This window comes from Pithys albifrons, chromosome 5 (assembly GCF_047495875.1).
Source record: "Pithys albifrons albifrons isolate INPA30051 chromosome 5, PitAlb_v1, whole genome shotgun sequence".
In the NCBI taxonomy this organism is placed as follows: domain Eukaryota; kingdom Metazoa; phylum Chordata; class Aves; order Passeriformes; family Thamnophilidae; genus Pithys; species Pithys albifrons.
Window position 1 is genome coordinate 1,425,815 of NC_092462.1, and position 11,564 is coordinate 1,437,378.

The following is an 11,564-nucleotide window of genomic DNA, read 5'->3' on the forward strand; positions in this document are numbered from 1 at the left end:
GGAGAACTCTGAAAAACCTTCTCTTACAAATAGTGCCTTAGACAGACACCTCCACCAGCCCAGCTGAGCCAGGTTTATTTATCTGCTGCAAAACTGGGGCACAGGGAACATCTTTTGCCACTGCCTCAGAGAGCCCTGGACACAACTGTTGGCAGTACTTTCTGGGAGGAGCAAAGGAAACAAACCCAAATGATGCCCTCCTAAAGGTGTAGCCCTAATGAGAAAACAAGGGTTGTAAAGAACTGTGGCAGAACCCAAAGCTCTGCAAGGAGCTGGGCTGTCCCCCTCGTCCCCCTCCCATGCTCCCCTTGCACATGAGCAGTGCTGATGTAACCTGGAAGCTCATTGCATCAGGCAGCTGCAGGCTGAGGTGTTGGTGCTTGGCACAGCAGCTCAGGGCACAGAACCAGGGGCTTGGAACAGCCCTGGGGTTGGGGATCAGGCAGCAGGGGCTGCAGGAAGGGAAGGCAGCCTGCAGGGTGAGAGGAACTGGGGTGCCTGGCAGCAGTGCCTCAGGACTTGAGCCTCTGGGAGAAGCCTGGCAAGAGCAACCAGGCCCTTGCAAAGTCTGGGCTTTCCTTACAAAGTGGCCTTTTCTGCACAAGACACATGCAAATGGTACAGAGACAGCTGTGCCCACTGCAGGTTACCTGACAGCATTTGGGTCTCAGAGTTCCATAGGTGATCCTAAATCTGGGACACAGACATCCCAGGGCCTCTCCAGTATCTCCCTGCTTCAGCCAAAGTCTGCATGCCCAACACCTCAGGCTTGGTCTGGGACCTGACTTAGGGCTCCCATAAACAACAAGCCCCACAGAGCCCATTTTCCATTCCCAAGGAACCAAACTGCAGGATGCAGCAGGCAGAGCTCAGCTTTGCCCCAGAGCTGCTGTTGGCTCTCCCTTTTCACCCCTCCTCTCTCCTCCTGCCTGCTTTGACTCTCTGGGGGCAGCCCAACCCTCCACACAGGTTTGCCCACAGCTGCTCCAAACAGCATTCTCACTTTGGAGCCTCAAGTGGATTTTTAAAATGACTCAATTATCTTTTAAGTCTGATTTCTCACAATTAGGAGCCAGAGCTGTGGCCCTTGGACTTTGTTACTTGATACTGGCCCTGATGGCAAGGTGTCCCCTAAGGACTGGGGTGGGTTTGCAGCTCCTTGCCTGTTGGTGATGAACAGGATCAAGCAGCTCAGCAGGAGCACAACCCCCTGCCCCCCTCACCCTCCAAACCCAGAGCTCTGGGTGCCCCCACACACCTGGTTTCGGGCCCCAAAGCCACAGTTCCCGCTGTTGGGGCTGTGTATTTTGGGCAACCCCTTTGCACCCGCCCTTATAGGCACCAACAGGCTCTGCACTCCCATTCTTCAAAAGAAGGGAAGGCAAGATGAGGAGCTCTTTGGTGCTGTGCCTGGCCCTGCCCATCTCCTTGGGGATCATCCTTGTGGCAGGTAGGTGAGCAATGCAGAGCATGGAAAACTGGGATTAAGATACCAGAGGCAGCTTTTGTGTAACCTCCAGCAGTCCAAGGTGAAAATCAAAGCCTGGCCAAGCAATCTTGTGCTGCTTGGACACCTCAGTGTGTTCCAGCAGCAGAGCTGTGTGGGTTTAATTGCTGCCAGCTTCAAATTTAAGGCTGGTGGATCAGCCATTTCTTATGAGGTTTCTGCAGGAACAAACAGCCAACACGCTTGCCTGCTTTCCTGCAGTGCTGGGGAGCTTGCAAGACTTACCTGCTGGATTTAAGGGCTCCCAAAATCTTCCTGGAAATCCTGTCCTATGGCTACAGCAAATTTGGTTTTGGTTAAGCAGTAGTTTGTTGTGTAACTCCACTGAACTTCTCGGGAACGCTTGGTTTCCACTGAGCTCAGAGTGTGTAGGGTTGGAGGGGACTCTGGGCTCCGGGACCGGGACCGGGACCGGGGGGGGGACCTCTGGGCTCCGGGACCGGGACCGGGACCGGGGGGGGGACCTCTGGGCTCCGGGACCGGGACCGGGACCGGGGGGGGGACCTCTGGGCTCCGGGACCGGGACCGGGACCGGGACCGGGGGGACCTCTGGGCTCCGGGACCGGGACCGGGACCGGGACCGGGGGAACCTCTGGGCTCCGGGACCGGGACCGGGACCGGGGGGGAACCTCTGGGCTCCGGGACCGGGACCGGGACCGGGGGGGGACCTCTGGGCTCCGGGACCGGGACCGGGACCGGGGGGGGACCTCTGGGCTCCGGGACCGGGACCGGGACCGGGGGGGGGGACCTCTGGGCTCCGGGACCGGGACCGGGACCGGGGGGGGGACCTCTGGGCTCCGGGACCGGGACCGGGACCGGGGGGGGGGACCTCTGGGCTCCGGGACCGGGACCGGGACCGGGGGGGGGGACCTCTGGGCTCCGGGACCGGGACCGGGACCGGGGGGGGGACCTCTGGGCTCCGGGACCGGGACCGGGACCGGGGGGGGGGACCTCTGGGCTCCGGGACCGGGACCGGGACCGGGGGGGGGACCTCTGGGCTCCGGGACCGGGACCGGGACCGGGGGGGGGACCTCTGGGCTCCGGGACCGGGACCGGGACCGGGGGGGGGACCTCTGGGCTCCGGGACCGGGACCGGGACCGGGGGGGGACCTCTGGGCTCCGGGACCGGGACCGGGACCGGGGGGGGACCTCTGGGCTCCGGGATAACCATCCCAACAGCACAGACAGCTGCATCCCTGCACTGCCTCCAGCTTCTGGGAAAGGCCACCTTGCTTCCTGCCCAGGCAATTCCATTGGGCTTTGCAGTGTATGACAGGATGAGGCAATACTGGAAAATGAGACATTTTGCCCCCCAAACCATCTGTTTCAGTGTTGAGGAGGGAGGGAACACCTTAGCACAAGAAATCCAACCTGCAGACACTTAGAACAGCATCAGGAAATTTTGTACTTAAATAGCTTCTCCCCAAAGGGACTTTCTGCTGGGTGGCACATGGAGATGTTGCTGATCAAACGATATTTTCTGAGCTTTGTAATTTTACTTGAGAAATAGATGGAGCAGCAGTAAGTTCTACAGTGCAGCCAAGAGCATCACACAAGGAATGAAATCAGGACAGTATTTTTAGAGCACATTCAAAAACCCTGCATATCCATAAAATAACTAATTTTAGAATTAAAGCCTGTTCTCAAAGGCTTGGGGACAACCCCAAAGCCAAGAGGACCTGACTGGGATATTGGCTTTAGATTAAGGGCTTGGAAAGAACTGCACACAGTGTTATGTGGAGCACAGCACAGGCAGCAAAGGAAGGGAAGGACAAGCCAGAGACCTGCCAGGAGCCCAAAGAACAAGGACGAGGAGCCAGGGACTAGAGAGGCTGCTGTGGGAAGCCTCTGCTTCAGAGGGAAGTGCTCTCATGGAGGGATGAGCTGGCACAGAGGAAGCTTGCAGAGCAAGGGAGCAAAGGGACATCCTTGCCAAGCCAGAAACTCCAGAAAGTTCCTCCTCCTCCAGCAGGTGTTCTGCTTCCAGAGGCCACAGAAACAGCCCTGGAACCAGCAGGTGAACTCCAGGTCACTGTGAGGCACCATCTTACACAGCTTTGGTGCCTTTTCTCCAGTTATGGTGCCTGTAAGGACCTCAGAAAAGCTGGAATAGGAGCTGACAGAACTGGTCTGTTACAGGGGCAGGAAGGACCAAAGCTTTTAAGTCCAAGAGACTCCAAAATCCTTTACAGACACTCACCACAGGAGTTTCCAGCCCAGTTCTCTCTCACCACAGTTAAACCAAGGGACAAGCAGAGCAGGCAACTCCCCAGAACTGAGGTCCCAGTGGGGCCAGTCCAAACTGTTCCCAGATGACAAAATTCACTGGGTTTGGTACTTCTAAGCAGGATGAAGGTGCAGCAGCACAAATGATGGTGCAAAGTGAGGGCTCTGAAATCCATTTCAGCAGCACAGAGAAATACAGAGGGATGCAAACCCAAGAGAGAAAAGCAAGGCTGGTGTGTTATGGGTGAAGAGACCAGAGGCTCTGGGTTGGGGAAAACAAACTATTCCAAATCCATCTGCTGGCACAGTAAGGCAGCATTGCACAACACCAGGGACACCCCAAGAGCCACTGGGTGACACAGGGGATGTTTTAGCCACTTTTGACCCAGTTTGATATTGAGCAGCACATCAAAAGGGTGGGAGACAATAAAATGGAGAAGCAGCAGCTCAGGTAAGAAAATCAGGATTGGAGTTTTCCCTGCAAACCACAAGCATCAGCAGGGCCACCTGCCCTTCCCTGGAATCAGTCCAGGGGCTCTAATGGTGCATCCCTGGCACTCTCATCCCTCAGCTTGCTGCTGGAACAGCTTTTTGGGATTGCACACACTGTGCTTGCAGGTTACCCTCTGGAGCCCAAGGAGGAGGAGTATGTGCTGGTCAATAACAAGTGTCAGTGTGTCACCATGACCTCAAAGCTCGTCCCCTCCGAGGAGGATCCTCAGCAACAAGTCCTGGAGAGAAACATCCGTATCGTGTAAGTGGCAGACAAGTGTTCCATGGAGATGGGGAGCAAGTGAGGAAGAGTTACAGAGTTCCCTTTCCTGTGCACTGCTTGCCATGTCCTGGCACTGATGAAGGGAACACCTTGTCCCAGGGGCTGCTTTCTGTGGTATCCCAAATATTTCCCTCTGTTTAGTGTTTGTCCACAATAACCTCTCTGGTGTTTGTCCCTTCAGATACAAAAAGCTTTCCCATGTTTTAAGCAGTGCAGGAGTAAGTTCACAAAACAGGCTGGGGCAGTGGAGTGTAACATGTCAGCAGCTGATCTAATCTGAAACCAGATGGGACTGGACTGACTCCCCAGACTCACAGTAAAAAATAGGCAAGGCCTAAACTATCAGAAAAGCTTAATCCCATGAGAAGGTCTCACTTCAAGAGCAGGACTTGGTCCTGCCCATTCACACAAACCCAACAGGAGTGAGTGTGTCTGGAAAACCAGGACCAGCTTCAGGCTCAGAGCTGCAGGATCTCTGCTGGAGCTCACAACAGGAGACACTGATTAAACAATCCTGTCCACGTCCTGCAAGTCCCTTGGGCATCTGCCAGCTCAGAGTTCAACAAAAGCAAACACTGTCACACAGAAAGTGGCCCCCAGAGGAGCTGCTGCAGCCCCACAGGGGAGGGTCAGAATGGAAACAACCTGAGCAATGAGAGGAGAGTTTAGAACTGCTCACAGCAGAGAGGACTCTGTTTAACAAGCAGTTTCCATGGGTGATTCTCCTCCCTCCTTTGCAGAGTGCCCCTGCAGGCTCGAGAGAACATCTCTGATCCCCTGTCCCCACTCAGAACCAAGTTTGTCTACCGGATCTCTGAACTGTAAGTAGTTTTATTCACTAACTTAATTTCCCAAGACTTAACTCACAGCAGCCCAAAGAGGTGCTTGAAGGCTGGGAGTTGCCATGCAGCACCTAGAGAGGCCACAGGACTGTGCTGGCTCCAGGTGAGCAGCAAAGCTCTGGGTTTCACCAGGGGCACATTGCCATTGAATCAGTTGGGTTGGAAGGGACCTCTGAGATCATCAAGTTAACTCTTAATCCAGCCCCACTTTGATTACCCGATCATGGCACTCAGTGACACATCCAGTCTCACCTTAAAAACCTCCAGGGATGGGGAATCCACCCCCTCTCTGGGCAGCCCATTCCAATCCCTGAGCACTCTCTCTGCAAAGAATTCTTTCCTGATCTCCAACTTCAATTTCCCCTGGCAGAGCTTGAGCCCATCGTGCCCCCTTGTCCTATTGCTGAGTGCCTGGGAGAAGAGACCAACCCCCACCTGGCCAGAACTTCCCTTCAGGCAGTTCCAGACAGTGCTGAGGTCACCTCTGAGCCTCCTCTTCTCCAGGCTGAACACCCCCAGCTCCCTCAGCCTCTCCCCACAGGGCTTGTGCTCCAGTCCCTTCTCCAGCCTTGTTGCTCTTCTCTGGCCCCGCTCCAGCCCCTCAAGCTCTTTCCTGACCTGAGGGGCCCAGAACTGAACACAACACTCAAGGTGTGGCCTCCCCAAGGCAGAGTCCAGGGGAAGGGTCACTGCCCTGGGCCTGCTGGCCACGCTAGTTTGGATCCAGGACAGGATCCCATTGGCCTTCTTGGCCACCTGGGCACACTGGTGGCTCCTGTTCAGTCTCCTATCAATCAGTGCCCCCAGGTCCCTTCCTGCCTGGCTGCTCCCCATCACCCCCTCCTCACTCGCTGTGCTCCGTGTCTTGCAGCTGCAGGAAATGCAACCCTGTGGAGATCGATCTGGCTGGGAGGATCGTGCAGGTCCAGCAGGGCAACTTCTGCGAGGAGCCCCAGACGTGCTACACGTACGACAGGGAGCAGTGCTACAGCTCGCTGGTGCCGCTGCTGCACCGCGGGGAGGTCACACGTGTGCCGGCTGCGCTGACACCCGCATCGTGCTACGCCGAATAGCCCAGCCCCGTGCCTGTCCCAGCCCAGCTGCGGCACCGCGGGGAGGTCACACGTGTCCCCGCAGCTCTGACACCCGCATCCTGCTACGCCGAATAGCCCAACCCCGTGCCTGTCCCAGCCCAGCCCAGCCCAGCCCAGCCCCGCGCCCGCCCCAACCCAGCCCAGCCCAGCCCCGCGCCCGCCCCAGCCCAGCCCAGCTGCGGCACCGCCCGGCTCCGCTGGGGGACACACACCAGCTCCTACAGCAATGCCAGCTTGTCCCTGAATGGTCGCAGCATCTCCTGGTCGCCACCAACTCTGTTCCTGCATCCCTGGCACGTGTTACGCATCTCAGACACCGTCACTGCCCAGAGCACACCGAGGCCACTCATCCCCCTGGAGCCAAGGGGACCACACAGGTTTGCAGCTCCTGGGGGTCTCCACCCAAAGAGCTGCCACAGGAATGTCTGAGCACTCCCCTGCTGAGCCACCTACAGCAAACTGCTCTCACACAAGGCCTTGGGTGAGTTACTGGGATTTGGGCCACCAGCAGAAGGATGAGAATTCAGATCTCGCAGTTCTATCACAAGACCCCTCTAGCACTTGGACATCTACAAGCATTGGGTTCTCACAGACTCAGATCAAAAGATGCCACTGCCCTCGAGTGTTTTGCAACCCTGCCAAGAGCTCAGCAGTGCCAGGAACAGCCAACCCTTCTGGGAGATGCTGGGCATTGCACCTCCCCTGCTGCCTCACTGACACTGCCCCCTTCTCCCACTTCAGTCGTGGGGGAAAACAGTCCCAAGTTGGCTCATGTTCCTTTTCTGCCTCATTTTGCATTTAAAGCTTAAAAAAATTCTATGAAGGGGACATAAGTGCAAGAGCAGGACCCTAGTCCAGGGTCCAGACTGGGAATAATGAAACAGCCAAACCTCATTTGTGTGATTGTAGCTCTGTTAGTGAAATACTCAATAAACTCCTTTCTGCATCAGCCTGTGTGTTCTACTCCCATTCAGTAGGAAGGCATGAGAAACAGCCAAGCCTATAATCATATTCTCTTCTCCTTCACAGTGAATCAAACTCCCCCTAAAGAGCTGCTTCTCCTGAGAGGCAAAGCCTCCCCAAGCCCCAGAATAGCAATATCTCCATGCAGTTGCAGCAGCTCTGACAGATTGGGGCTGAGCTGGTTCCTTGTTGCAGCACCAGCTCTGCACCCCTGAGGGGCTGAGCCAGGGCAGGGGCAGAGTCTCAACACCCAAACTGCACCTACAGTAACTCCTGACAGAACCACAACCCACCCAGCACCTTTTCCTCACCCCTGAGCAACGTGCCTTGAAGGCAGGTGAGTTGGGGGACAGTCACTCCCATGGAAGGGTCTGCCCTAAAGAAAAAAACAACCTTGTGGGACCACCAAGGGAGTAAAAAAAGGGCTGAGACAAAACATTCTGATGTTACAGCAGTGATGGAAAATTAACTTGGCAAAGTATGATCCCCCCTTCCTTCAGGCACAAAATCAGCCAATTAGGAAATGCCAAGGACACAAAGAGCCTCCTGCCAGGCACAGAGATGGCTGTGCCCACTGCAGTGGGGGCGACCAAGCCCAGCACAATTTGCCTCATTTTCCTCTCCAAGATGCTGCTGTTCCTGCTCTCAGAGCACTGGGATGTTACAAGTGAGGAGGTTACAGGGAAACTGCATTTCATCCCCTGCAGGAACCTGCTGCTCAGAGCTCCACCTCCTCTCTGGAATTACACCAACCAGAACAGCAAACACAAATTTTCCACCCCAAATCTGAGCTGTGACATGTGCTCTTGCTGCCCCTCCTTGGAGCAAAACCTGATTACATTTTCAGGGTAAGTGGAAGTAGATATTGGGTTCCTCTGCTGAAAAATGATCCCTGTGGGCAGCAGCAGCCAGAGCAGACTGGTAATCAAGCAGGGGGGCTCAGTAAATTGAGCACAGCCCAAAAAGAAACATTAAAGTGGTTTCCAGTAAGCACAGGACACCTGGGGATTCTCTTACCCCTCAAACCCCCCAGCACAGCACAGACTTAAGAGAGCTGTCACTCCTGGTCACTGGGAGCTTTAACACTAGAAAAAGAATATCACAAACTCCCCTCAGGTCTTTGCCTGCTCCCAGCATAGATAATGCTGCTCCCACCAAGCCAGCCCTGGAGAAGGGGCAGCTCTGATGGAGTTTGGAGGGGTGGGAGCCCTGTGCTCTAAGCCAGCATGTTTAGATCTCAAAAGAAAGACCTGAGAGAACTGAAAAACCACTGATGGCAGCAAAGATTCACCTCTTAAAAAGCTGTCACTTCAGCACTACTCACACTGCAACTGGCTGGGTTTGTCCATTTTATTGTAAATCAAAAGCTTAAAACTCAGCTATGAAAGTAAACCTGAAAGGGACAAGTTGGAGCTGGACAGCACAACACAACTCCTGTGCCTCAGGCCTGGGAATAACTGACAAGTCAGGAACCACAGATAAGTATTTCTGGTGGGCTGGGAGGCTTGGCTTTTGTGAGAAGAAAGAGCATTGCCCCTTTTCTGCTATGTAAAATTACAAGTGTTAAGGCTGGGGGGACACAAACCGGGGGGGGAAGGGGGGACACCCAAACCAAGGCCGGGGGGGGGGACACCCAAACCAAGGCCGGGGGGGGGGGGGGGGGGGGGAACACCCAAACCAAGGCCGGGGGGGGGGGGGGGGGGGGGGAACACCCAAACCAAGGCCGGGGGGGGGGGGGGGGGGGGGAACACCCAAACCAAGGCCGGGGGGGGGGGGGGGGGGAACACCCAAACCAAGGCCGGGGGGGGGGGACACCCAAACCAAGGCCGGGGGGGGGGGACACCCAAACCAAGGCCGGGGGGGGGGGACACCCAAACCAAGGCCGGGGGGGGGGGACACCCAAACCAAGGCCGGGGGGGGGGGACACCCAAACCAAGGCCGGGGGGGGGGGACACCCAAACCAAGGCCGGGGGGGGGGGACACCCAAACCAAGGCCGGGGGGGGGGGACACCCAAACCAAGGCCGGGGGGGGGGGACACCCAAACCAAGGCCGGGGGGGGGGGACACCCAAACCAAGGCCGGGGGGGGGGGACACCCAAACCAAGGCCGGGGGGGGGGGACACCCAAACCAAGGCCGGGGGGGGGGGACACCCAAACCAAGGCCGGGGGGGGGGGACACCCAAACCAAGGCCGGGGGGGGGGGACACCCAAACCAAGGCCGGGGGGGGGGGACACCCAAACCAAGGCCGGGGGGGGGGGACACCCAAACCAAGGCCGGGGGGGGGGGACACCCAAACCAAGGCCGGGGGGGGGGGGACACCCAAACCAAGGCCGGGGGGGGGGACACCCAAACCAAGGCCGGGGGGGGGGACACCCAAACCAAGGCCGGGGGGGGGGACACCCAAACCAAGGCCGGGGGGGGGACACCCAAACCAAGGCCGGGGGGGGGACACCCAAACCAAGGCCGGGGGGGGGGGGGGGACACAAACCAAGGCCGGGGGGGGGGGGGACACAAATCAAGGCCGGGGGGGGGGGGGACACAAACCAAGGCCGGGGGGGGGGGGGGGACACAAACCAAGGCCGGGGGGGGGGGGGGGACACAAACCAAGGCCGGGGGGGGGGGGGGGACACAAACCAAGGCCGGGGGGGGGAGGGGACACAAATCAAGGCCGGGGGGGGGGGGGGACACAAACCAAGGCCGGGGGGGGGGGGACACAAACCAAGGCCGGGGGGGGGGGGGACACACAAACCAAGGCCGGGGCGGGGGGGGGGGGGACACAAATCAAGGCCGGGGGGGGGGACACAAACCAAGGCCGGGGGGGGGGGGGGACACAAACCAAGGCCGGGGGGGGGGGGACACACAAACCAAGGCCGGGGGGACAAACTCCCTACAGCAACCAAAGGCCAATAATTGAGGCAGAGTTTAAATGAAGTCTCAGCAACCAAATACACCGAATGGGTTCCAGCAGAACCACCCAGACACCATAAAACATCCAACTCCACAGCTCTTGAGTAGACAGAAAGATGGGGACTGAGTGCAACAAGGGCAAAGCAGAACCAAGAGCTGCCCATGCCCAAATTCCCAAACTGCCATCACATACAATTCCACCCCACCTGTGAACTCTGCAACTCCAGGTGTTGTTTAACTCCAAGAAATTAAGGAATGCTCCCCTAAAAAACCCTTTTAGTGCCCTAATAACACACTTGTTAACAAGTTCCAGTCTTGTTTCTAATGGGGCCCAATTTCCTGAATCACCATAGGAACAATCAACAGTATCAAGTTCAAGTGATTTGGTTCAGGGTTGGATCTGAGGGTTTTACCTCTCTTAGGGCACATTTAACCCACTTATCAACCAGGCACCAAAAGGAAAAGCACTCAATGTATTACCAGAAAAAAATCTCAGCCATAGGTAATCACTCCATACTGAAAAGCAATTAACTAAAACCAAAGGGAAAATCCAAGTTACTTTTCTATAAACCAAACCACAAGTACATTTACATTTAAGAGTTTCATATAAAAAAAAACCTTTTTCAAAAATCCCAATTCTCCACTTTGGATTCACAATAAACAACAAAAAACCTTTCACTCATAATCCCTAAAAACCAAAAGCTAAAACTTAATAACTGCCCACAGAACTCAGAGAAATGACACCAACAGCAACAAATCCCCATTTTTACTCCATAACACAGCAGAAAACATTGGTCACAAGTTTGTTCTTTTAACACATTAATTGAGCTTCTATACTCACAAAAAACCCCACAACACACTTTCTATCTTGCTTCTAAATTAAAAGAAAGAGTAAAGCAGATTTCTTACCTGAAAATGAGAGAGGAGCCTCTGTGGAGAACATTTTAAATGTGCATTTAATTGCTGGGGTGATGGAGAGCTTGCTTTGCTCTGTGCAGGTGCTGTTTGCCCCCCTACAGTCCCTTGGCAGGCACTCCAGGTGAGGGACAAACCAGGAGTTTGGCAGCTGTGGAACTGGGAGGGGGAACGTGCCCTTTGTGCTTGAACTGGTGCAGGAAAACCCAACAAGCTCATCTGAACTGGGTGAGTGGCCATTGGTGATGAGCTCCCAGTGATGTGCCTGAGAGGTTACACCTGGCTGGGATGCTCTTAATCAGCATAATGAGAACCTGGTCGTGCTCAGGCCCTG

The 11,564-nt window shown here is 56.1% G+C and overlaps 1 protein-coding gene across 1 annotated transcript; it reads left to right on the plus strand.

Moving 5' to 3' along the window:
• The first annotated feature begins 1,263 nt into the window (after nt 1–1,263).
• Nucleotides 1,264–7,393, plus strand: JCHAIN (joining chain of multimeric IgA and IgM). Its single transcript, XM_071555052.1, has 4 exons — nt 1,264–1,450; nt 4,352–4,487; nt 5,249–5,329; nt 6,222–7,393. The coding sequence occupies exons 1-4, from the start codon at nt 1,387–1,389 to the stop codon at nt 6,421–6,423; spliced, it is 483 nt and encodes a 160-aa protein (XP_071411153.1). The 5' UTR covers nt 1,264–1,386; the 3' UTR covers nt 6,424–7,393.
• The last annotated feature ends 4,171 nt before the right edge of the window (nt 7,394–11,564 follow it).

Excerpts from the sequence above, each read along its gene's own strand:
- JCHAIN (XM_071555052.1), top strand. The coding sequence starts at position 1,387 with ATGAGGAGCTCTTTGGTGCTGTGCCTGGCCCTGCCCATCTCCTTGGGG. Across the intron at positions 1,451-4,351 it reads GGGGATCATCCTTGTGGCAG|GTTACCCTCTGGAGCCCAAG; the intron begins GTAGGTGAGCAA and ends CTGTGCTTGCAG. Across the intron at positions 5,330-6,221 it reads GTCTACCGGATCTCTGAACT|CTGCAGGAAATGCAACCCTG; the intron begins GTAAGTAGTTTT and ends CGTGTCTTGCAG.